General features: G+C 40.5%; 1 protein-coding gene across 1 annotated transcript in view; it reads left to right on the forward strand.

Moving 5' to 3' along the window:
* lta4h (leukotriene A4 hydrolase) overlaps nucleotides 1-24,876 on the forward strand; it is a 75,713-nt gene that overhangs the window by 44,818 nt on the left and 6,019 nt on the right. The window contains exons 10-17 of the mRNA XM_068058768.1: nucleotides 2,097-2,167; nucleotides 14,492-14,603; nucleotides 17,231-17,375; nucleotides 17,489-17,592; nucleotides 19,834-19,904; nucleotides 21,513-21,567; nucleotides 23,829-23,924; nucleotides 24,720-24,802. Of these exons, the coding sequence (XP_067914869.1) occupies nucleotides 2,097-2,167; nucleotides 14,492-14,603; nucleotides 17,231-17,375; nucleotides 17,489-17,592; nucleotides 19,834-19,904; nucleotides 21,513-21,567; nucleotides 23,829-23,924; nucleotides 24,720-24,802 (737 nt within the window). The remainder of the gene's footprint in view (nucleotides 1-2,096; nucleotides 2,168-14,491; nucleotides 14,604-17,230; nucleotides 17,376-17,488; nucleotides 17,593-19,833; nucleotides 19,905-21,512; nucleotides 21,568-23,828; nucleotides 23,925-24,719; nucleotides 24,803-24,876) is intronic.

The raw sequence follows: 24,876 nt of genomic DNA on the forward strand, positions 1-24,876 counted from the left end.
ACAGGGCTGTCAAGAAGTTAGAAAGGAAAGGGGATAAAGGGACAAAGAGGACAGAATAAAGGAGATCCGAGAGGATTCCCAAATGGAAACCCCCTACTTTCCATTCAGCCAACCCCGAACTGTTTGAAAAATTAGACCCCACATCCTCCTATGTAAATGCAGACACTAGAAGCACCCCACCAGAGTTGCGCTCAGCATTTACAGAAACCTGCAGGGACAAAGAAAGTCCTCCAGAGGGCAGAGAAACCGTGAGTGATGCCTCATCTAGCTGAAGTGCTGCAAGGGTGTGCAGTAGAATCTGGGCAATTACCTGCCAGCAGGAGTGTCCCAGAGGACAAAGGGAAGATTAGCAAGGAATTTCCGCCCCCCCCCCCCCCCACAGTCATGAGAAAAGGGAACCAACCATACCCGAAAGTGAAAAGCCCTAGCATGAACACTGAAGGAGAGATCAGAGTGGATCCCCTGGCTGCCAGCTCTCATGAGCAGAACTCCAACTAGGGCTAATTAAACCTAACCCTCCCCTTGCAGACCTCAACAGGAACGAAGGCACCCTAGGCAGTTATGGAAATGTGCAAACTGCATACCTCCCCAAAATTCACATGCTAATTGGGATGCCCATTCCTAACGTATTGCAGGCTGATGGTGAAGGAACTTCAAACCCCTTTGAGCAACACAAAACTATCTCATACCCACCTCAAGGGAAAAGGGTCAATTTAAAGCAGCACTGCTACAAAGGAAAGACAGGCTGTAGCAATTCTAAGATTTCTGAATGAATGAGAGAAATGCATGTCTGTTTTCCTGTACTTTCTCTTCTTTCTATTTTTGTAATGAAATGCTCCCCTACTATCGCATTTCATACTGCTGGATGTGGAGGTGGAGCAAAACCATACCTGCCAAAATGAGACATATTAATTTCGTCATATGGAACATTATTTTTAAACTGTTCCTGGACTTCAGATAACTTGTTTAAACTCCCCCACTGCCCTAGCCCACTGAGTGTGTCTGATAAGCATGGTGGAATCCACAAATCCAGCAGGTGAGGCTGCACCACACAAGGAGCTAGTCACATGACTAAACTGGCCAACTTGGCAGTTTTTTGAATTGTGCCTGACACAGAACAAAAAACCCAAGCCCACATATGAACCGTTTGGGAAGAGACTGCAAGTGAACTTCAAGAAGAGAGCACCTCTCTCACACATGCAAAGTTCCAGGGACCCACGGAAGTAACTCGAGCCTCAAGACAGAAGATCGGCGAAACACGTCTGAAAACGTGCACGGGGCCCCAAGAAGAACTGCAAGACTTAACTTCAATCAAAGACTTTCCATCCAATCCAAAACTAGTAACTAAATTCCATCTACTACTTTAAATCTTCACCCCCCCCCCCCTTTAATTCTTTCTCCTCATCTGTATCTATTTGTGTGTATTTATCGCGTATGCATGCTAGCGTAGTTGCATCTTGTACTTTTAGTAGCTTTAACTGAGTTAGAGTTTTAAGGTCAAAATTATACCTTTCTTGTTTAAATGATAAAACCTGTCTGGTTGATTTCTTTGCCATTACAATTAGAGAGCAGTGAGCAAGGACTCACTGAGAGGAAGCTAAAAATTTTAAAAATTGCACTGTTATGGCCTATCCAGGAAAAGGCTGTGAGGGGAGCCCTAGACCCCTGCCTCACTTGGTCGTAACAGTGGAGTTAATGTAAAGTTCAGTAATCTTAATTGAGTGGCTGAGCAGGCTTGAGAGGACGTATGGCCTATTTTCCTACTTCTTGTGTCCTTAATTGCTTTTGTCCTGGTTGCCATGAACTCTACTTTTGATCTTCAGTGTGTACCATTTTGAGATTTAGTCATGTTGAAATTGATTTTTGTTCTTAAGGTTAGGCTTTAATGATGTTTCCTCTTTTTGAGAAAAGAAGGGTGGGAGGAAATAAAACGAAAGCAGTAATTCTTGTCCAGCTGCCATTAATTACAGGCTGTTCAAAGTGCCATGAATGAAGAACCCCCTCCAGTTCTGCTACTTTTATTCTAATGCACAAATATTAATGATTGAATGTCAAATGGGTAAAGTGATTGAACAGGAAAACATTTGTATTTGTAGGTAATTGCACATGAGATTTCCCACAGTTGGACAGGAAATCTGGTCACCAACAAAACCTGGGAGCATTTCTGGTATGTACATGAATAATGACTGGAATCTCTAACTACTTTTTTCTTGTTTTATCTTATTAATCACTTGAAAATTAAACATTCAGCAGAAATTGTGCAGTTTCTTAAATTTTCAGTGTTCACCAACTCAATATGGGGGTCAGTTATACAGGGTCTTGGTGAGGCCACACCTGGAATATTGTGTGCAGTTTTGGTCTCCTTATCTGTGGAAGGATGTTCTTGCTATAGAGGGAGTGCAGCGAAGGTTTACCAGACGGATTCCTGGGATGGTGGGTCTGACGTATGAGGAGAGATTGAGTCGGTTTAGGATTGTATTCGCTGGAGTTCAGAAGAGTGAGGGGGGATCTCATAGAAACCTAGAAAATTCTAACAGGACTTGACAGGGTAGATGCAAGAAGGATGTTCCCGATGGTGGGGGAGTCTAGAACCAGGGGTCATAGTCTAAGGATATGGGATAAACCTTTCAGGACTGAGATGAGGAGAAATTTCTTCACCCAGAGAGTGGTGAACCTGTAGAATTCACTACCACAGAAAGCAGTTGAGGCCAAAACATTGTATGTTTTCCAGAAGAAGTTAGATATAGCTCTTGGGTCTAAAGGGATCAAAGGATATGGGGTGAAAGCGGGAACAGGCTACTGAGTTGGATGATCAGCCATGATCATAATGAATGGCGGAGCTGGCTCGAAGGGCTGAATGGCCTACTCCTGCTCCTATTTTCTATGTATGTTTCTATGTAAGTAATTACCAAATTCCCTGCCTGTGCTGTAACCTGGTAGGGCAGATTACCTGCCTGATATCTGTTTCATTGAAATCAAAGGAATGAAATTTAGGTATTTTCAACCAAGGCCAGGCTATCCACTCTGCTTTCCTACTTCCTTGACTGGCAAAGAGGGAAAATTTGTATCAATGGCTTAAATTCAGAAAAGAATGCAAACTAATCAGTCTTGTAAATACCACCAAACTAGTAGGATAATGCAATCTAAGGAGGGAGTTTAGAAATTACAAAAGGGTTTGGGTAAGATATGTATGTTGTCATGGCACTGCTCAATTTATCGCAGGAAATGCTCATGGCTAGATTGTTCTAGCAAACTACCTTACATTCAGTTGTATGGAAGCCCTATAATGTGCTATGTAGTTATAGGATACTAACTGTAATCCTCAGATCCATTTAATATTCCAGTAATCCTATTAAATACAAAAGGAATTTTATGATTGAATTTCCATTGGAAGATAGTGAATTGGCACCCCGATCGAAAATCGGGCAGAATGTAACACCCAAACGCAGCTACTAGCTCCCGGCCTACTGGCTGCTCCCCCCACCCCCCCCGGCAACTTGCTTTCTCCCCCACCTCCGCTTCACCCCCTCAGCCGCTCACTCCAGACCTCTCTGCTCCCCCCAGTCCCCTGGCCGATTGTTTCCCATTGGCGCCACCCCGTTCTCCGGTCGGCTGCTCACTCCTCCCCCAGCCCACCCACTCACCACACTCCAGCCGCTAGCTCTACGCCGCATTGCTTCCCTCCTTTCGGCCACTCGCTGCCACATTTGATCATTCACCAAGCGCTGCCTGACGAAGCAAGGCGGGCCGCAAGGGGTGATGCAGGAGCAAGTGGCCGAGAGGAAGGAAACGGCGCGGCCAAGAGCTAGTGGCTGGAGGGGGGAGCAGAGAGTGAGCGGCAGGAGAGCAGGGTTGCACGATGCGACGAACAATCAGCCAAGGTTGGCGGGGGTGGGGTGGTTGGGAAAGCAGCGAGGTCTGGAGCAAACAGTTGAAGAGAGGAAACGTCGAGGCCTGGAGCGAGTTGCTGAGGGGGGAGAGCTCCAGCTTCAGAGTCTCCCATTCATCTGCTTCCTCCAGTCGAGAGGGGGGCTAAATAGCCGATGACACTTTAGTGCCCATGCGCGAAGATGGACCAGACGCGGATACGCGATGACATTGGTGCTGCACAATGACGTCAATCCGCGCATGCGCCACTTAGTCCTGGCAAGATGTAGCTGCGTATGTGCACAGCTTGGCACACTCGGATGACGTCAGCAGGCCACTGTGTTGTCAGGAATCACTTTGTTTAAAAAGTGAACAATGGTCCAAAATAGCCACCGAAGATAAAGGGATTGGCCTTTTGTGTATTTAAACTGTCCGACAAAAACAAAGGACAAATCTTCAAAGCCAGAAGGTGTCAATGGAACCCATCCTACACCTATCCTAAAACATTTCAGAATTGAATGTCATCTTCTGAAACAAAAGAGGTATGAAGTAGCCTCATCCTAAGCCATTGTGCGATCACCATGGGGAAGAAACCAGTGTCTCATAACAGGAGGTGAGAGATAACAGCTTGTCCCTTTTTTAAAAAAAGAGACAACCAGAGAGAGAGAGATTCATCCAGGATAGAGCAACATTCTAACAGCTAATGTTCCAGTCCAGCCTGGGAGTATGTGCCCTGCTGAAAAATCCGACATCTACATTATACAGCAGTGAGAGCTAGAAGTAACCCATCATCTTCAACAGGACCTTCAATCAAGAGAGAAATCTACACTCATCTCAGTCCTGCATCCATCTAAAACCTGATTCTCCGAATTCAACTGGTTTATTCAACTTTCCCCCCATTGAAAGCCACCTTCCTTTATCCCCCCTCTATCTGTTTCTTTGCTTGTGTGTCTCTGTGCATGCGTGATCATGCCATCCTCCTCCAGTGCCTCTGCTCCATCGCCCAGTAGGGTGGGACTGTATTCGCCTGATTCCATTCTTGAATATCCAGTGGTAACCAGGGAATAAGATCCATAAACATTAACTTCCACCACCACCGACGCACAGTGGCAGCAGTATGTACCATCTACAGGATGCACTGCAGCAACGCACCAAGGCCCCTTAGACAGCACCTTCCAAACTCGCAACCTTTACCACCTAGCAGGTCAAGGGCAGCAAATGCATGACAACACCACTCCAAGCCACACACCAACCTGACTTGGGAACTATATTGCCGCTCCTTCTGTTGCTGGGTCAAAATCCTGGAACTCGCTTCCTAACAGCACTGTGGGTGTACCTACCCTACATGGACTGTAGCGGTTCAAGAAGGCAGCTCACCACCACCTTCTCAAGGGCAATTAGGGATGGGCAATAAATGCTGGCCTAGCCAGCGACGCCCACATCCCATGAATGAATAAATAAAAAGGTTTCTCTTTCCACTCCTATACCATTCCCTCAAGTCCCCCAAGGATCAAAACTCGGCCCCTTCTATTTCTCATTTACATTCCAGCACTCGGCGACATCACCTGAAATTAAAATGTGAGGTTCCGCATTAACGCCGCAATTCTCTGCTGCAAGTCACCATCAACTCTCTTGACCACTTCACTGTCTGATTTGTCACACTGCTTGTCTGACATCCAGTACTGAATGAGCAGAAATTTCCCCCAGCTAAATATTGGGAAGACCAAAGCCAATTGCCTTTGGTCCCTGCTGCAGAATCTGTTCCTTAGCAGTAGACTGCATCCCACTCCCCTGGCAACTGTCTGAGGGTGAACCAACTTGCTATTTTAACCTTGGTGTGTCATATTTGACCCCAAGATGAGCTTCCAATCACACATCAGCTCCATCATCAAGACAGCTACTTCCACCTCTGTCACAGTGTCTCACTCTGGCTCCCTTCAGCTCACCTGCTGATGAGACCCTCATCCATGCCTTTGTTTTCTCTGAACGTGATTATTCCAATGCTGTCCTGGCTGGCTTCCTATCCTCCACCCTACCACCCTACATAAACTTGAGCTTATCCAAAACTCTGCTGCCCGTATCTGAAATTACACAAGGTCCCATTCACCCATCATTCCCAGTGCATGCTGACCTGCTCCCAGTCTGGCAATGCCTCGATTATAAATATCATCCTTGTTTTTAAATCTCTCTGTGGCTTCATCTTTCCCTCTCTTTGTAACTTCTACAGCACTAAACAGCTCCAAGATCTCTGCACTCCAATTCTGGCCTTTTCCACATCCCCAATTTTAATTGCTGCACCATTGACATTGTGCTTTCAGTTGCCTTGACTCTAAGCTCTGGAATTCCCTCCCTAAACCCCTCTGTCTCTCTTCCTGTCTTTTCTCATTTAAGACACTCCTTAAAACCATTCTCTGATCTATTGGTCCTGATATTCTCTTCTGTGGCTTGGTGCCATATTTGTTTGATAATACTCCTGTGGAGCATCTTGGGATGTTTTGCTATGTTAGAGGCAGTATATGAATGCAAGTTGTTGTTGAAGTTGATAAGACCTAGGAGGCTTTGTAGACTCCATACTCAGCATGCCCAACCAATGAAGAGCAGCATTCAACAAAACCAATAGCATTTTGAAGCACACAGCCAAAACAGTAGACTACAAACCAGAGGAAGTTGTCGCTTTTTTGATTGCTGCTCTGCTTTGGCAGAACATGTTGAATGTAAAATCTGCTCAGACTCCTGGGTCTCTTCAGGCTTCATCCCAAGTTATTTCAACACCATTCATGAAGTCCTTACTTTTCACTCCTATTCTATTGTACTTCATATCTGCATTAATGTCATCTGCCAATTTTCTGTCAACTTGCATATTTTATCCAACTCCTTTTTTTTGTGTGTGTTGCCTGCTCAGATTGCACTGCCTCTCCTAATTTGGTATAATCTGCAAATCTGACATATTTGGATTGAATTTCTGAGCTCTGGTCATTGATGTAAATTGGAAGCAGCATTGATGCCAATATTGGGCAATATTAGCATAGCTACTCAATAATTCTGTTTCCTTCACCCCCCCCCCACCCCCCCACCCCCACCCCGGGCCATACCTTGACTCTTCTGCACTTCAGCAAATTTCTTTATTACTCCCAGGGTTTCAGTATCGAGCTTGGCCGCAGGCACAGCTTTAGGAAGCTACAGAATTACAGTAAAAGGCATTAGTGCAAACACAAGATTTGCAGATATAAGTTGGTGGCCTTCTGAATCACAAGCAGCTTACTAGTTGGCTCAGTAGTGACATGTCATCTGGGACTCAGTAGTAGCACTCCATCAACTTGAGCACTTAGTCTAAGCAGATGTCTCAGTGCAGTACTGATGGAGGATCACATTGTCCTAGGTACTGCCTTTTGAATCAATATTCAGCTGAGTCTGCTGTCTTAGCTGGATGTAAAAGATCCCATGACACTTTTCAAAGAACAATGGAGTTCTCCCAGTGTCCTGGCCAATACTTATTCTTCAACCAGCATCACCAAAACAGGTAATCTGGTTATTTGTGGGGCCTTGCTGTGTACTAATTGGCTCTCACATTGTCTACATTACAACAGTAACTGCACTTCAAAAGTTCTTCGTTGACTGTTAAGTCCTGAGTTTGTGAAAGATACTACATCAAGTTTCCTTAATGGGAAAGAGACTAGGAGCTGTGGCGGAGCAAAGAGATTTAGGGGTCCATGTACACAAATCACTAAAAGCTATTGCACAAGTACACAAAGTAATCAAAAAGGCTAATGCATTGTTGGCCTTTATCTCAAGGTGACTGAAATTCAAAAGCAAGGAAGTGATGCTTCAGTTATAGAGAGTTTTGGTCAGACACCATCTGGAGTACAGCGTTCAGTTTTGGATACTGAACCTTAGAAAAGTTATATTGGCCTTGGAGAGGGTTTGCACAGAATCACTAGAATGATACTGAATTAAAAGGGTTTAAAAATCAGGACAGGTTACATAAATTTGCTTTGTATTCCCTTGTGTTTAGAAGGTTAAGGGGTGATCTAATAGATGTGTTGAAGGGATTTTATTGGGTATGTACAATTTCCTCTGGTCAGGGAATCCAGAACAAGAGAACACAATCTTGAAATTGAGGCTAGCGTTTTAGCTAGAAATCAGGAAACAGTTTTTCTACACAAAACATAGTGGAGTACTGGACCACTCTAAGACAGAAGGCTTTGGATGCGTGCAGTGGGGTGCGATGTGAATTTAAATTTTCAAGAACAAGATCGATAGATTTTTGTTACTGTTACAAGGGATATGGATAAATGAAGTTGAGGTTCAGATCAGCCTTGATATATCTGGCAAAACATCCTTGTGGGGCTGAATAGCCTAGTTCTGTTCATATGTACGTCCATTTGCCTGCTTTCTTCACTCCTGAACATCTAACTCTTTGAGTTTACCTAATGACCTTTTGTGTGGAACTTTGTCAGAATCCTTTGTAAGTCTAGATACCTCACATTACAGGCCTTCAAACAGCCTAATTGCTTTTTACTTCCTCAAAGAAGTCAAAAGTTAATTAGGCAGGATTTTCCCTTTTAAGGCAGTGTTCACTGCTGTTAAGTGATAACTTAAGTGATAAAGTACAAATAATGCTCAAGTTTACTCCTGATTTGATTCAATTTTGTACATGGAATAGATGCAAGACTTGCAGATCTGAAACTGTTTTGTACTCCATTTGAATATGGGCTACGCTTTAGACTTTTTCGAACTACTGGATGAATTGAAATTGAATCAATTGAGTGCATCATAAACAGTGTAAAGTTCGGAATTTGGTGAGTTTGGGAATTCCGTGCAGTGAGAGTAAGAGGTGTTGCTTTTTGCCTCCAATATTTGGAGTGGCTCACGTAAGCGTGAGACAATAAGTATTTAAAATTTTATCCAGTGTTTGTGTTTAGTGCAAATTAATGCATTTAAAAAAATTTAACATAAAACTAAAAGGTAGATATAAATAATGTAGACTAAAATATGGCAGAGCAGGTTGTGTGTCTGGACTGCAGTAAGTGGGAGTTTGTGGACAGAGAGACTGGCCTGTACGAATGTGTATGCAGTAGATATCTGTTGCATAACTCTCCAGCTCAGAATCATTGAGTTGGAGACACTGACACGAGAGGGGAGGAATATCTGGACAGCTTAGTCCAGACCTCGGCCACACCTCATGGAGAGGTGCAGGATCAGAATGGGGTTAGTGTGACCAATAGCATACAGAGTAAGGGAAATCCAGGTGAGATAGAGAAAAAGGTTCTGCAGAAACACGAAACAGCTACTGAGAGGCTAGATTTAAGTAAGGCTGACTTCAGTGCAATGAGATAGCAAGCTGAGCAAATCTGTTAAGGGGTGAAACAACAGAAGATGTTTAAAAAGAGCTTAATGTGATAACAGAACTAGTTTATATCCGTAAGGGTCAAGAGGTCTACTTGCCAAAAAAAAGCCATGTCTGACTAAATATGTAAGGGATAACATAAAACTAAAAGAAAAAGCATACAAAAATGCAAAAACTAGCACAGGGCCTTGAAACTGAGGGAGGTGCAAAGAACAACAAAAAGTGACACAACAGATAGTAAGAGCTACATAAAGGGAGTATGAAAACACTTCTAAGGGATATCAAAATCAATACAGTAAATTTTTACATTTAGGAAAAAGAGAGTGGTCAGGTAAAATGTGGGCCCCTTGAAAACTGATGTGATATTGCAGATGGAAATAAGGAAATAGCAGAAATGTTGAATAATTACTTTTTCAGTATTTACAGTAGAGGAAGTAGAGAAGAAGCATGCTGGCAATCCCAAGGAAACTAATATTGAATCAGGGACAGGGATTCACCAAAATTCATGTAAACAAAATACTGTAATGAAGAGTGACAAATCCCAGGATAATTGGTTTTCCATCGCAGTGTTTTAGGAAGTAGGTGAGAACATTGTAGATGCCCTAACTATAATCTTCAAACGTTCTCTTGATTCAGGAACCGTCCCTATAGATTGGAAAATTACGTATATCACTCTGCTATTAAGGAAAGGTGAGAGGGGGAAACCAGAGAAGTACAAACCAGTTAGCCTAATATCTGTTGTTGGGTAGTTACTAGACTCTATGAGGGTAGAATGACTGAACACCTTCAAAATTTTTAGCTTATCAGAGAGAGCCAGCATAAGAACATAAGAACTAGGCGCAGGAGTAGGCAATTCAGCCCCTCGAGCCTGCTCCGCCATTCAATATGATCATGGCTGATCTCATCTTGGCCTCAACTCCACTTTCCTGCCCGTTCTCCATGACCCTTCAACCCATTTCTAATTAAAAATCTGCCGCCTCAAATTTACCCAATGTCCTGGCATCCACTGCACTCTGGGGTAGTGAATTCCACAGATTCACGACCCTTTGAGAGAAGTAATTTCTCCTCATCTCTGTTTTAAATCTGCTACTCCATATCCTAAAACTATGACCTCTGGTTCTAGATTGCCCCACAAGAGGAAACATCCTCTCTATGTCTACTTTGTCAATCCCCTTAATCATCTTGTATATCTCAATTGGAGTAAAGGCCTAAACTGCTCAATCTCTCTTCATAAGACAAGCCCCCCATCTCTGGAATCAATCTGGTGAACCTCCTCTGAACTGCCTCCAATGCAACTACATCCTTTCTCAAGTAAGGGGACCAAAACTGTACGCAATACTCCAGGTGCGGTCTCACCAATGCCTTGTACAGTTGCAGCAACACTTCCCTACTTTTACACTCTATTCCTTTAGCAATAAATGCCAAAATCCATTTGCCTTCCTTGCAAATCCTGCTGTACCTGCAAACTAGTTTTCTGCGATTCATGCACAAGGACACCCAGATCCCTCTGCACCGAAGCACTCTGAAGTTTCTCCCCATTTAGATAATTTGCCTTTCTATTCTTCCGACCAAAATGGATAACTTCACACTTATCCACGTTAAAATCCATCTGCCAGATTTTGGCCCATTTATCTAATTTAACCATATCCATTTGTAGATTTCTTATTTCTTTATTGCAACTTACTGTCCCACCTATTTTAGTGTCATCTGCAAATTTGGCTATAACCTACTATCCCTGCATCTAAGTCATTTATATAGATTGTAAATAGTTGGGGCCCGAGGACCGAAACCTGTGGCACCCCACTAGTTACATCTTGCCAACCAGAAAAAGACCCATTTATCCTGACTCTCCGTTTTCTGTTGGTTAGTCAATCCTGTATCCAAGTAATAAATTGCCCCTAACTCCATGTGAACTTACCTTGTGTATTAACCTTTTGTGCGGCATCTTATCAAATGCCTTCTGGAAGTCCAGATAAACTACATCTACAGGATCCCCATTATCCACTTTGCTTATTACAGCTTCGAAGAACTCTAGCAAATTAGTCAAACACGATTTACCCTTCATAAAACCATGCTGACTCCGATGGATTGCGTTTTGACTTTCTAAGTGTCCTGTTATTACTTCCTTAATAATGGATTCTAACAATTTCCCAACGACAGATGTTAAGCTAACTGGTCTATAGTTTCCTACTTTCTGCCTCTCTCCCTTTTTGAATAAGGGCGTTACATTAGCTTTTTTCCAATCCACTGGAACCTTTCCCGTATCCAGGGAATTTTGGAATATTGTAACCAATGGATCCACTATCTCCACTGCCACTTCCTTTAAGACCCTAGGATGTAGGCCATCAGGCCCTGGGGACTTATCTGCCTTCAATCCCAATAGTTTGCTCAGTACCTTTTCCCTAGTGGTGATGATTGTTCTAAGTTCCTCCCTTTCTATAACCTCTGCATTACCTGATACTATTGGATGGTACTCATGTCCTCCACTGTGAAAACTGAAGCAAAATACTGATTTAGTGTCTGCCATTTCTGTGTTCCCTTCTATTAACTCCCCAGTCTCATCCTCCGATGGAGCTTTTGCTATCCGTTTTTATATTTTGCACTAGTTTTCTTTCATAATTTAACTTTTCTCTTTTTATTACTTTTTTAGTAACCCTTTGTTCATCTTTAAAAGTTTCCCAATCTTCCAGCCTGCCACTGGCCTTTGCAATATGGTATGCCTTCGTTTTTGTCTTCATGTTATCCTTAACTTCCTTGCTTGGCCATGGATGTTTTTTCCCCCCCTAGAATCTTTCTTCCTCTCTGGAATATATTTTAGTTGGGATAAATTGAATATCTCCATAAACATCTGCCACAGTTCGTTCACTGTCCTACCTTGTAGTCTTCCTGCCCAGTCCACTAGAGCCAAATCTGTCCTCATGCCTATGTAATTACCTTTGTTTAACCAGAACGCTCGTGTGGGACTCCAGCTTCTCGCCCTCAAACTGAATTTGAAATTCTAGCATGTTATGATCACTTTTCCCTAGAGGATCCTTAACAATGAGATCATTTATTAATCACACCTCATTACACAACACCAAATCTAGAATAGCCTGCTTCCTCGTTGGTTCCATAACATATTGCTCCAAAAAACAATCTGTAATACATTCAATGAACTCTCCCTCGAGGCTACCCTTGCCAATTTGACTAATCCAGTCTATATGCATATTAAAATCACCCATGATTATTGCCGTACCTTTCTTACAAGCATCCAGTATTTCCTGGTTTATACTGTGCCCCACTGCGGAACTACTATTTGGGGACCTCTTTCCCTTGCTATTTCTTATTTCTACCCAGCATAGATTTGTACAAGGTAGATCCTGTCTGATGAATCAGATTGAATTTTTTTTTTGAAGAGGTGACTATAGTAGTGGACAGGGTTGTGCCAATGGGACCTTATTTATATGGACTTCCAGAAGGCATTTGATAAAGTTCCTCATAAGAGACTGTTGGTTAAAGTTGAAACTCATGGACTGAAGCAAAATTATTGTCTTGTTTAGGAAATTAGCTGAGCGGAAGGAGACAAAGTAGGGCTAACGGACAGGTATTCTAAATGGAAGGATGTGATTAGAGGCTGCGAGGATCTTTGTTGGTGCTTCAACTATTTATATTTATTAACAGTCTAGATGATGGGATAGAAAGCCACATGTCCGAATTTGCCAATGGTACAACGATAGGTGGCATTGTAAGCAATTGTAGATAAAAGCATGAAATTACAAAGAGGTATTAATAGATTAAGCAAAAGGGCAAAACTGTGTCGAATGTGAGGTCATCCACTTTGGACCCAAAAAAGAAAGAACTGAGTACTTCCTAAATTTTGAATAGCTGGAAACAGTGGAGGTCCAAAGAGATGCATGGAAGAGGGGGGTCCATCATTGCATCATTAAAATGCAATGGAAAGTACAGAAAAATAGTTTAAAAGACTAATGGAATGCTTCTAGAGGGCAAGAATACAAAGGGGGTAGAAGTTATGCTTCAGCTGTACAAAGTCCTGGCTAGCCTACACTTGGAGCGCTGTGAGCATTTTTGGGCACCACACTTTAGGAAGGATAAACTGCTCTTGGAGAGAGTCCAATGTAGATTTGCCAGAATGATACTTGGACTCCAAGGATTAAATTACGAAGAAAGAATAAACAAACTAGGTTTTCCCTGGAATTTAGGTTAAGGGGTGATTTGATTAAAGTTTTCAAGATATTTAGGACAATAGATAGGATAGAGCGAAACTACTTCTGCTAGTTGGGGAAGCTAGGATTAGGGGACCTATGGGATCCAAAGTAAAACTTAGAGCCAGGCCTTTCAAGAGTGAAATTAGGAACTGCTTTACACACAAAGGTGGTCAGAGTTTGGAACTCTATTCTGCAATTGATGCTAAGTCATTTGTTCATTTTAAATCTGAGATTGTTAGATTTTTGTTAACCAAAGATATTAAGGGATATGGACCAAAGGTGGGTATATGGAGTTAGGCCACAGATCAGCCATCATCTCAGTGAATGGTGGAACAGACTCGGGAGCTGAATGGCCTAATCCTGTTCTTATGGTATCTGACCATTGTACAGTGACTGCCTCATAATAGTCACAAGTGCCCCCCAAACACAATCATTAAAGACAATTTTAGATGCTGCAGTGATAGTAATTAGGTCTTTCTGGCTGAATGGCTTTCCTTAATTTGGAATTGTCTTGTTATATGTATTGTCCAAAGATGTAGTGAATGCTGCTTCTTGGTTGACCCAACAGCTTAACTGCTCCACATTATCTGTACCCATTTGCATTCACCTTAGTTGGGGAAAGAAGAACAAGATGCAGTCATCACTATCAAGACCTGACTTAGCTGCTTCTGTTTTGGAGAAGATATTTTCTCTGAAGGGGAGGACTATGTGCCAATTATTATTTAGATGTAGTTAGGAAACTTGCTTTATTCTATATATTTTTGTATTTAACGTTATTGTGGCAGGCAATTTAAAATCATTTTGCCAGTTTTAAGTTGGTTTTCTAATTCTGCTATAATTTTTGTCAGTGACAATGTCAGCATATTCAAATGTCACAGAAAGCTTGCTGCATCAATTGTGTGCTCCCTTATGTTGAGAAGAGTGGTTGTCTGCTCTTGCAGCCAGGCATGCATGTGCAATACCTTTTCCATTCATAAAATAATCTGTTGGCCCCATACATTGTCTTAAAAATGGGACAATTTTTGATCACACTTGGAATGAAGTAGTGATGTATTTTTTTTAATGACACTAGGTTAAATGAGGGCCATACAGTGTACCTGGAGCGCATGATAGGCCGTTCCATGTTTGATGAGAAATTCAGGCAATTTGCAGCCATAGGAGGCTGGAAGGATCTGGTCGAAGCGGTGAGTTCATTAATTGTTATAGTAAGGTAACCCATGAAATAACGGCTGAATTGTGTACGCATTATGGCTTAATGCTCTTTCTAATTATAGTGTGTGTTGTACTTTAAAAAAAAAAATCATGTAATTAGACCATTTAGATGCTGAGTATAATATTGCACCCCTCTACAGGTAATTGGAGAGAAATTGGAATAATGTTTCCCACAATTAATGGTAAGTTGATGTGTGAGATGAAGGCTGACCATAGCACCTCAGTTAGCTCCCTCTTTCTGCAAGTCTATGACGACTATTTTGAGCTCTCCTTTGTGCCTGTGATTATAGTCTTTTTCCTACTTCACTGATTTGATGTGGTAGGGGAATAGAGGGACAGGTGAGGATGTGGTAGGAATATGGGATTAGTGTAGGATTAGTATAAATGGGTGGTTAATGGTCGGCACAGACTCGGTGGGCCGAAGGGCCTGTTTCAGTATCTCTAAATCTAAATCTAAACAGAAGTGTGAGCCAGGGCTGAGGCTGAGTGGCAGGGAGACTGGACAAGGAATTGGCCTGACATTGGAAATGGCTGATGAGAGTAATATCACACATTCCTGATGACATGAACAGCAGTGGCACTGACCACAAAAACAACTTGCATTTATATAGCACTTTTAATGTAGTACAGTGTCCCAAGGTGCTTCACAAGAATGTAATCAGACAAAAATTGACCCGGAGCCAAAAAAAAAACACATTAGGATAGGTGGCCAAAAACTTTGTTAGAGTTCGGTTTTAAGAAGCATCTTAAAGAAGGAGAGAGGGGTGGAGACATTTAGGGAGGGAATTCCTTGGGGCCTAGAGAGCTGATGACAATTTTGGGGGATGCACAAGAGACGAATGAATACTTGTTACCAAAGGAGGTTACAAGGATGTATGTGTGTATGTGGTAACTATTAAAACTTGTCTGTCTTTAGTTTGTTCATGTAGCATCTTTCTTCCAGTGTTGCCTTATTTAAAGTTGATGGACTTTTATCACAAGTTTTATGGGGAATTCTTGGACTAAACCTAGTTTTAAACAGAAGTGAAGTCTTTTTATTCCTTTCCTTGAGTTGGGAGGATTGTTTAATTTCCACTTTCTAAACTGTGTACAAGTTTGTAATTATATGTACAGTATAACTGAAAACGTCTAATGGACACAATTGTTTCTGCATTTTTTTTTAAAAGCAAGTCACTGATCCTTTAATTAAGTAGGTTCCAGTGCCCTAAATTATGCATTTGTAACTCCCATATATTGAAGCATGTAACTTGTCCTTGGCTATTTTTAAGATTGGATTTTTAAAAAAACATTTAAATCTTGATATTTATCTTCTCTTCCCAGTTGAATACACTGGTAATTTTTCTTGCTTTAAAAATAAAAGACAAGGAAGATCATTTTTGGCAAGGTCTCAAGTACACACATATACAAAGGTCAGATCCAATGAGAAATTCTATCTTGTAGTTTTCTGAAAAGCTAGAGTTAAAAAAGATATCTTCCTAAGGTCACAATGAAGGTTGGGAATGCCTGGTCTTCAAGAGTCAGCCAGATGATTGATCTAGAAATTAGTCAAGAATATGGAGACTCTCTTTCACTTGCGAATGAATTTGTACATGGCAACGAAATTAACAGGCCCTCAGAAATCAGACTATATGTGAGCACTGTTCAACATTATATGCACCAGTTTGCAACATTGTGTCTTTAATTAGGTATGGATAATTCTGCCTTTCACTGATTAAATACCAGGAAATTATTGGTCTTTAGTTCTGGTAGAGATCTGAACTCTGATGACACATTGAATATGAGTGATGCAAACTTCAGTGATAGGTCATGTAGATCTACAAAAGACTATTCCATCCAGAAATTCTGCCACTAATGAAGCTATAAGAAATACATCCAACAATGTGTTTCTTAGCCCAATATAGACTAATTTTTAAGTAAATTACTCTATGTGGCTTCTATGCAATCAACCTATATACTGATCAGCACTAATTATTAAAAAATAAACTTAGTTTTAGTCCGCTGGTTTCTAATTCCCAGGCATTCAGAAATAACAGGAGAGTTTAATTGGTATCCCATGTGGTCTCCAGCATTGCTGCAATTAGGAGTTAATTGTTAACTGTGGGCAAGCTATTCCATTCACAGTACATAGAAGGACATAGGTTTGGCTCATCGACTCCATCTGTTAATTAAAACCATCCTGTTGTCTTGAATACAAGGCAAATCTTTTGGCCGGAAGCCTGAAATAGATGTATCGTGGGACGATGTCTGCTGTACCTAACGGAAATGATGGACGGAAACCATTGTTTTGAGTGGCGTTTGGACAGAACTTCAGTGAAGAAGACCTTGACCCCTGACTTCTGAGTTGGTTTTTAAAAAAAACTAATTTTAATTTTGTTTCCCTCCGCAGATGCTGCTTGATCTGTTGACTATTTCCAGCATTTTCTGTTTTATTTCAGGTCTCCAGCATCCTCAGTATGTTGCTTTTGTACCAATTTTAGATTGATTATCTGTACATAAGAATGAAATGTAAACTTTAAACTGTTATTGGGTCCATGTAATCTCTTTAATAGGTGGTATCTTGTCAGAAATTGATAGCTAATTGGAATTCATACTTTGTTAGATTGAAACATTTGGTCCTACTAATCCTCTGACCAGTCTGGTCCCCAGGCTCTGTGACACTGACCCTGATGATGCATTTTCATCAGTTCCATATGAAAAGGGATTTGCTTTACTTTATCATTTGGAGGAGTTGCTTGGAGGACCAGGTAAATGTTACATATTAGGAATTGATATTCAGCTTTATAAATGAACATTTTGATTTGAATTCTTAGATTTATTAAACTGAAGAAATCTGTATTTTTCTATCGCTTATTACTAGATATCTTCATGGGGTTCCTAAAGGCCTATACTCAGATATTTGCCTATAGCAGCGTAACCACAGAAGACTGGAAGAAGTGCCTGTATTCCTATTTTAATAACAAGGTGAATGCCTTTAGATCAGTGTATGGAATAAAATGATTTTGTCATCATTTTAATTCGAACTTTGTGTCTCAACGTCAATAATTCCAGAAAAATAGAAATCTGAAAGATATATGTCTAAAAGTTTTTGTTTTGCACTTTTCCCTGTTAACACTATATGCATGTAAAAAGCAATGGTACCTCAGCGAGGGAACATTTGGAATCCAGGTCTGTCTCCATTTTCCACTGGCTGGCTCAAAAGTAGCCTTGGAATCATGGAATGAGCCAGCCACCACACCTATCAGCCACGTAACACTGCAAGAATAAGTTGCCCAAGTTTAATATGGTTTTTATAACACTGGTTGTATTATTACTATCCGATTATGTTAAATGCAGCATCTCTATCCTCACAGATGCACTCGCTAACATTGGTAAGCCTTCCACTGTCACCAAAAACCAGTTTCTTAAGATGCTAGATGTTAATAAGTTTGTTACATATATATATTTTTAAATCAGCATAGTAGAATAATATATATATCTGTCTACTGGAGCTTTAATGATGTTTGACATCAGGTCTTGAAAAATTGGCATGGTGTTATTGAATTTCTAAGTGCAAAATAAGCAGCACGCCTCCAATATGGCAGGGAGTGTACAGCGAACATTACGAGCTAGATGTGCGCCATCTGCCATAATATAGGCAAAAAAAAAGACATTCAGGAAAACCAGGTCTACGTGTGGCCTAACCAGCAGTCATTAAAGGGGGTTCTGCAGGCCACCACCAAAAAGTTAAGTTTTAAAGTGTGCTCCTTTTGGCTCCATATTAAAACGGCAAGCTGCTTACACTTAGGCAAAAGGTAACTAAAATGTTCATGAGTTTGGCATTGAAATTGTTTACCCAAAGAACAAAAGCAATAAACAATTTGTTAGCTGGTCTAGGCAATCGATGGACATCTTTCATTCATTGTGTTTTGAGGTTCCTTGTCCTGGGCTCTTGCTAGGCCATGTCTGACATGGGCCCTATGCTCTGATTGTGGACATGGAGCTAAAATAGAGAGAAACACAGAGAAAATTGGGGTTTTGAACAGAAAGCTGCTTGAGTGTGCCTTCATTAGACTCAAGGTTAGAATGTAGGAGGTTGCTATGCAAAGACAACACATTGATTGGGCAAGGTTAGAGCATTCATTGCATTAAATTATTATATGAATAAGGTTGTAATTACTAAATTGAGTGAGTCTGATCATACCTGTTGCTCTGCATGTTCTCTTGCTCCTTTGGAAATAAAACTGCTTAATGTTTTGTTCCGGCCACAATTCACTAAAGTGTAAACAGTCGGACTACTGTAAGATTGAAGCTCAATAGGGGTGAATGAAAAATACAGGATAATTTTAACCTCCAAAAACTTGAGTTTGGGTCAGGTGCAAGATTAAAATGTTAAAAATCTGGAACAGGAACCTAACCTGCTGACTTGTGGCATTATGGAGGCAGGACAAGGGCAGGCTCCCAGGAGGTGGTTTGGTCATTGAAAGCCTTTAAGCTGGCTGAGTGCTTCCATTTTTGTGGGGTTTCTATTTTTAACACATGTTGCCTGGGTTTCCTGGGCCTCAGGAGATCTGGCAGGTTAAAAGAGATGAGAAGGACTGGATCCCTCAGTTAAGTGCCTTTACAGCACAGCTTGTGGACCATTAGTGCTTCCTCCAGGCCTAGCAAGATAAACATCCCCAAACTCCTGAATCCCCAACAACATACTGACTGCACACTCCCCTTTCTGGCAGGACTGCTCCCTCAGCTGCCCCCGTGCAGCATCCACCATCACCATCACCTTATCCTGGGCAGAGGCCTTTTCTGGAGGGTTCCCTGACAGACAGCCAAGCCTGTTGCCATGCAGCTAGGGAAGCTTGAAAACCCTGTCCCAGTAAATATCGGGGGCCATAATATCCCATTTGAATATCAAGACAGATGGATTGTAATATCCTTTAGGTTTGGTAATATTATAGATATTGGGCATTCAGAATGTGTGGGGCATGTGATATGTTTCCAGGAGTGACTGATACTACTGCACCCAACGAGGTACCTTTGGCAAACCCAAATTTGTAATGTGAGCCTATACATGTTGAGGGGGCCCAACATGAAACTGTGAGCTTAAATTTATTCTGTTTCATTACATAAGAGAAACACAAACCTATTTTCTTTGTATGAGAAGTTGGGACATTGATCAGTATATGTGTTATACAGCACTATTTTATTAATATTTTTACTTTTCACTAGACTGAGATTTTGAATCAGGTTGACTGGAATGCCTGGTTCCATTCTCCTGGAATACCACCATTCACGCCACAGTGAGTCTCCTCTCCCTTACTTCAATACGGTTTCTAAAATTAAACCACGGCGCATAAATAGGTTAACACTTCTGCTAAAATTGAGTGGAATTTCAGCATATGATTGCTTAATATGTTCACCTAATATTTCAGGGCTGAATTACGTCAGCAAACAAGGAGAAAGACTAGCACTTTCTCTACCAAGTGGACAGATGATTCACACAAAAAAAAATTTGGATTCCAATAATTTGGTAGCTTTTAAAATTTCCTACATTGGGCTGAAAACCTTTGATCACATGAATTTAAAAGAAATCATTTTTGAACCCAAGTGAGCTAATTCATACAATATAACCTCTTAAATGTAAAAATGTATATTTGTAAAATGATGCAGGCTGATGGGTCTTCTCTACCTGTGGAGAAGGGTGGATCGCAGTTTATCTTCATAATTTATTCAATTCACATGTTAATTTGTCAGTTTCACTTGAAGACCATGGTGCATATCATTTTTAATCATTGCTGTCTCGATTAGAAGTAGTAGTTTGGTGTTCTGTTCTGGAGAAGTAAACTTGCAAAATCATTTGATCTAGCTTTAATCCCCACTGTTTCTTTTGAAGCTGTGTATTGTGTATACACATGTAATTGGCAGCATGTCACCTCAATAACTTCATACTGCACTAAGGGAGATTTTTCACTAAATTTCACAAGTAATTTCTCCAGTAATTTTTTGGAAATAACCCTATGAACTATTTATGTTTTGGTTCATACATCTAAATATTCCTTTTGAACATTAACTTGTCAATCGTTTATTTGAACTTTATCAGATTGTATGGAATAGTTGAAGTGCTGGTCTGCCTTCACACAGTTGATTCCTTTCCCACAATATCAGGCAAACTGGAAACCATATCTACAAGTGCTTCTGCCACAAGTGTAAATATGTTACTTAACTCAACCAAACATATTTTGATTTTAAAAGGACTTAAATGACTTTTGGAAATAAGACTCTTCACTTTCATAAACTGGAGCAGTAAATACCTTGGGCTTAAAATTGCTGGATTCCACTCCACAACCAGAGGTGCGATGGGATGGGACTTCAGCTACATCTTTGGAAAGACCCCAAACCCTGGGGATAGAGTCATTTCAATATTCGGAGCAGGCAGTCTACTCCTGTAAATATGCAACAGAGGCAGCCACCCCTAGGAAGGACCAGAAAATTAGAGTCTGGAAAGGAGAGGTAGCCAGACTTCTTCAACAGGCAAAAGAGATTTTTTTTTCAAAGTTATACACTGGAAGGGAGTTTGAAGGTGGAGCATGCAAAAGGTACTTGATTATCTCTGGCACTTAACTTTTTAAGGGCCTTTATTAGGCCCACAGTTGAACCCATTCTTGCTCTGACCAGTCGAGCCTTCTGTTAGCTTTAAGGTTGATGTGATCGGTGGAATTCCCAGGAGGGTCTGGGAGCACTCCCAAACACACACCCAATGCTGGCAGGTGGAAGATTCACCTAATTGGAAATTTACTTTCTGAAAAACGCTTTTGGCATCACACAGGTCATTGTTGAATTTATTTGCTTTGATCTTTTAGGGTCAATTCAGGACAAAGCTAATGGTTATCATGGCATTTGTTTTGCAGTTACGACATCTCTATGGCTGACGCTTGCATGACTCTTTGTAAACGATGGAGCATAGTGAGTAAAATTGTTCTATTTAAGTAAAAAAAAACTACGAATGCTGGAAATACACATCAGTCAGCTTCCAGTTATTAATGTTTTACGAACATACAAACTAGGAACAGCAATAGGCTATTCAGCCCATCAAGCCTGCTCCGTTATGCCAAAAGATCATGGCCATTCTATTTGTGGATTCAACTCCACTTTCCTGCCTATCCCCAATAGTCTTTGACTCCCTTGTTTGCCAAGAATCTTCCTACCTCTGCCTTAAAAACATTCAGCGACCCTGCCTCACCGCTCTCCAGGATAGCGCCCTCCACAGACTCACGACCCTCCTGAGAGAAAAAAAGTTTCCTCATCTTAAATGGGAGACCCCTTATTTTTAAAACTGTGCCCCCTAATTTTAGTCTCTCCCACAAGGGGAAGCATCCTTTCAACATGCACCCTGTCAAATCGCCTCAGGATCTTGTATGTTTCAATAAGATCACCCCTTATCCTTCTAAACTCCAACGAATACAGACCCAACCTGTCCAACCTTTCCTCACCAGATCTCATCCCAGGAATTAGTGCAGTGAACCTTCTCTGAACTGTTTCCAATGCAATTGTATCCTTTCTTAAATAAGGAGACCAAAACTGTACACAGTACTCTAGATGTGGTCTTCACCAATGCCCTGTACAACTGAGGCAAAACATCTCTACTTATATATTCCATTTCCCTTGCAATAAATGACAATATTGCATTTGCCACCTTAATCATTTGCTGTATCTGCACACTAGCTTGTTTTGTTTCGTGCACTCGGACACCCAGATCCCTCTGCATCTCAGAGTTCTGCAATCTCTCTCCATTTAAATAATATGTTGCTTTTCTATTCTTCCAGCCAAAGTGGACAAGTTCATACTTTCCCACATTATACTCCATCTGCCCAATCTTTGCCCACTCAAATAACCTATCTATATCCCTTTGCAAACTCCTTATGTCCTCTTCAGAACTTACTCTCCTACCTATATTTGTGTCATTGGCAAATTTAGCAATCATACATTCTTCATCCAAGTCATTGATATAGATTTTAAATAATTGAGGCCCCAGCGCTGATCCCCGTGGCAGTTACAACTACTAGTTACTAGTTACAACTGGCCAACCTGAAAATGCCCCATTTATGCCTACTCTCTGTTTCCTGTTAGCTATTCAATCCTCTACCCATGCTAATATGTTACCCACTACACCATGGGCTCTTATTTTGTTTAGTAACCTTTGATGTGATACCTTGTCACCTTGAGGTATTTGATTCTGATAATGAGTAAATGCCTAAAACGTCAGTGTCTTTTGTCTTTCCAGGTGCTGGCTGAGCTGTATATTTCCATCATTTCTGGCATTAAAATGACTATGTACCATGTTTCTAGACCTATTTCAATGTCTGACTTCTGCCTATATATTTCTGATCTTGTATTGCACCACTGTACGATTGCTGCTGCATATCTTCCTGGAAATTGTCATTCTTCCTTATCACAAGTAACTAAAATGCAATTTAAAAAAAGATACAAATTGAAAATTTGTATTGCATTCATAATCCACTGCCCACTGAGACATCTTTCTTTGAGAAATAGTATATTTTCTTTGATTGGTCAGCCTACACTGCACACACTATTTATGATGGTGTCTGACCTCCTATCCACTTTTGATGTGTACATCATGCTTCTAATTATGCAGCCCAATACCTTATTTGCTTTGTTTTCACTGCAGGCAAGTATTGGGCTGGTGGGTTGATAATTATATCCGAAACCTTCAATCTCTTTCCTGAACAGCACACTGTAGTACTGATTCATTTAGCAGATAGTATGCTCCTGAGAATCTAAAGCTGTTTCGTGTTTTAAAAAAATAAATTATCCAATATTTGAGTTAAGTAGCATAATGCAACCAAGTGGGAATTAATGCACTATGGTTGTATTTTCCAAGCATTTGAGTTTTTAAAATTAATTAGGAACTGTATCTTTTCAGTTTGCTTCTTTAATTTACATGTGTGACTGATCTGAGTCTGCTACCTAATGGCGCAGTTGCTTAAAAGGTCCATAGTGTCCTGAATCTGGTTACATGGATTTTCATTGATTTTACTTACTATTTTTAAATTTGTAAACTGATATTTTGTTGATAACTATCTCTATACCATTAATTTATATATGTAAATTAAAATGGGTATTGATGTCAATGTCAAGGCTCATTTGTAAATGTGAAGTTCATTCTTAAAATATGAATATATATTGAACAGAATCATTGTTTGCAGGCCACAGATGCTGAATTGGACTGTTTTCGTGAAGCGGATCTAAAGGAAATGTCTTCACAGCAAATAATTGAATTTCTTGCTCTTTTGCTATTGGAGGTAGGATATTGGTTTTAAGAGATTGAAGTGTAGAATGTCAGAAAAATGACTACATAGATTGACTTACTGAAGTGGAGGTAATTGTTTACTGACATGTATCTTGTGAAGAATTAGAAGAGTGTAATCTTTTTAAGGATAAGCATGGATTTAAATTAAATTGTATAATTTAAATAGCATTGACTGCCCCTTAACTTTTATGGACTTCACAAAAATACAGTATGAAAATGTGATCTTAGAAAATTACTTAGTAATATATGGTTCTCTAAATTCCTCACTTTTCTGATTAGGTATTCATTTTAAAAATTACCCATGTTAAAAAGAGGAAAGTTTCTACTGAGATCTGCAATCTAGTTTGTCGGATTTGGGGTTTAAATTGGATCAATATAAAAGATTATCTTAATTTACCTGATGTGCCCCTCCCCCAAAAAGCAGTTTAAATTAGCATAGCATTTCTAGTGTCTTTGATTACAAAAAAAAGTTAACAAATTGATTTCACTTGCAAGAAATTGATGCATGCAGTGCTTGATGAATGCAGTGAATAGGAATCTTTAAGCACATCATTAACACTATTTCTATTGCATAACTAATATTTAGGAGCAGGTTAGAAAAGATGATGTAAACAGTTCTCTTAAAGTAGCCGATTTTAAGAATTTTTAATTTTTCCCCACAGTGAAGGGGAGTGGCTATGCAAAGAGTAAGAAAATGATGTTGAACAGGAACAGTGCATGAGTTAATATTAAATAAATAGGCAATGCTGTTCTTTGTCGCAATAACCACTTCTCTTTTGCTCTTTAGCCTCCACTGCGTCTCAACAATGTGAAACGAATGCAAGAGGCTTACAAATTAAACAACATCAAAAATGCAGAGATAAAATTCAGGTATAATTTTGTGAAAACCATGAAACTTGGTTGGGTGCTGCTGTTGGCTTTAGTGTACATGGGCTAGGGATAGG

The sequence above is a fragment of the Heterodontus francisci genome, chromosome 27 (assembly GCF_036365525.1).
Source record: "Heterodontus francisci isolate sHetFra1 chromosome 27, sHetFra1.hap1, whole genome shotgun sequence".
Classification (NCBI taxonomy): Eukaryota; Metazoa; Chordata; class Chondrichthyes; order Heterodontiformes; family Heterodontidae; genus Heterodontus; species Heterodontus francisci.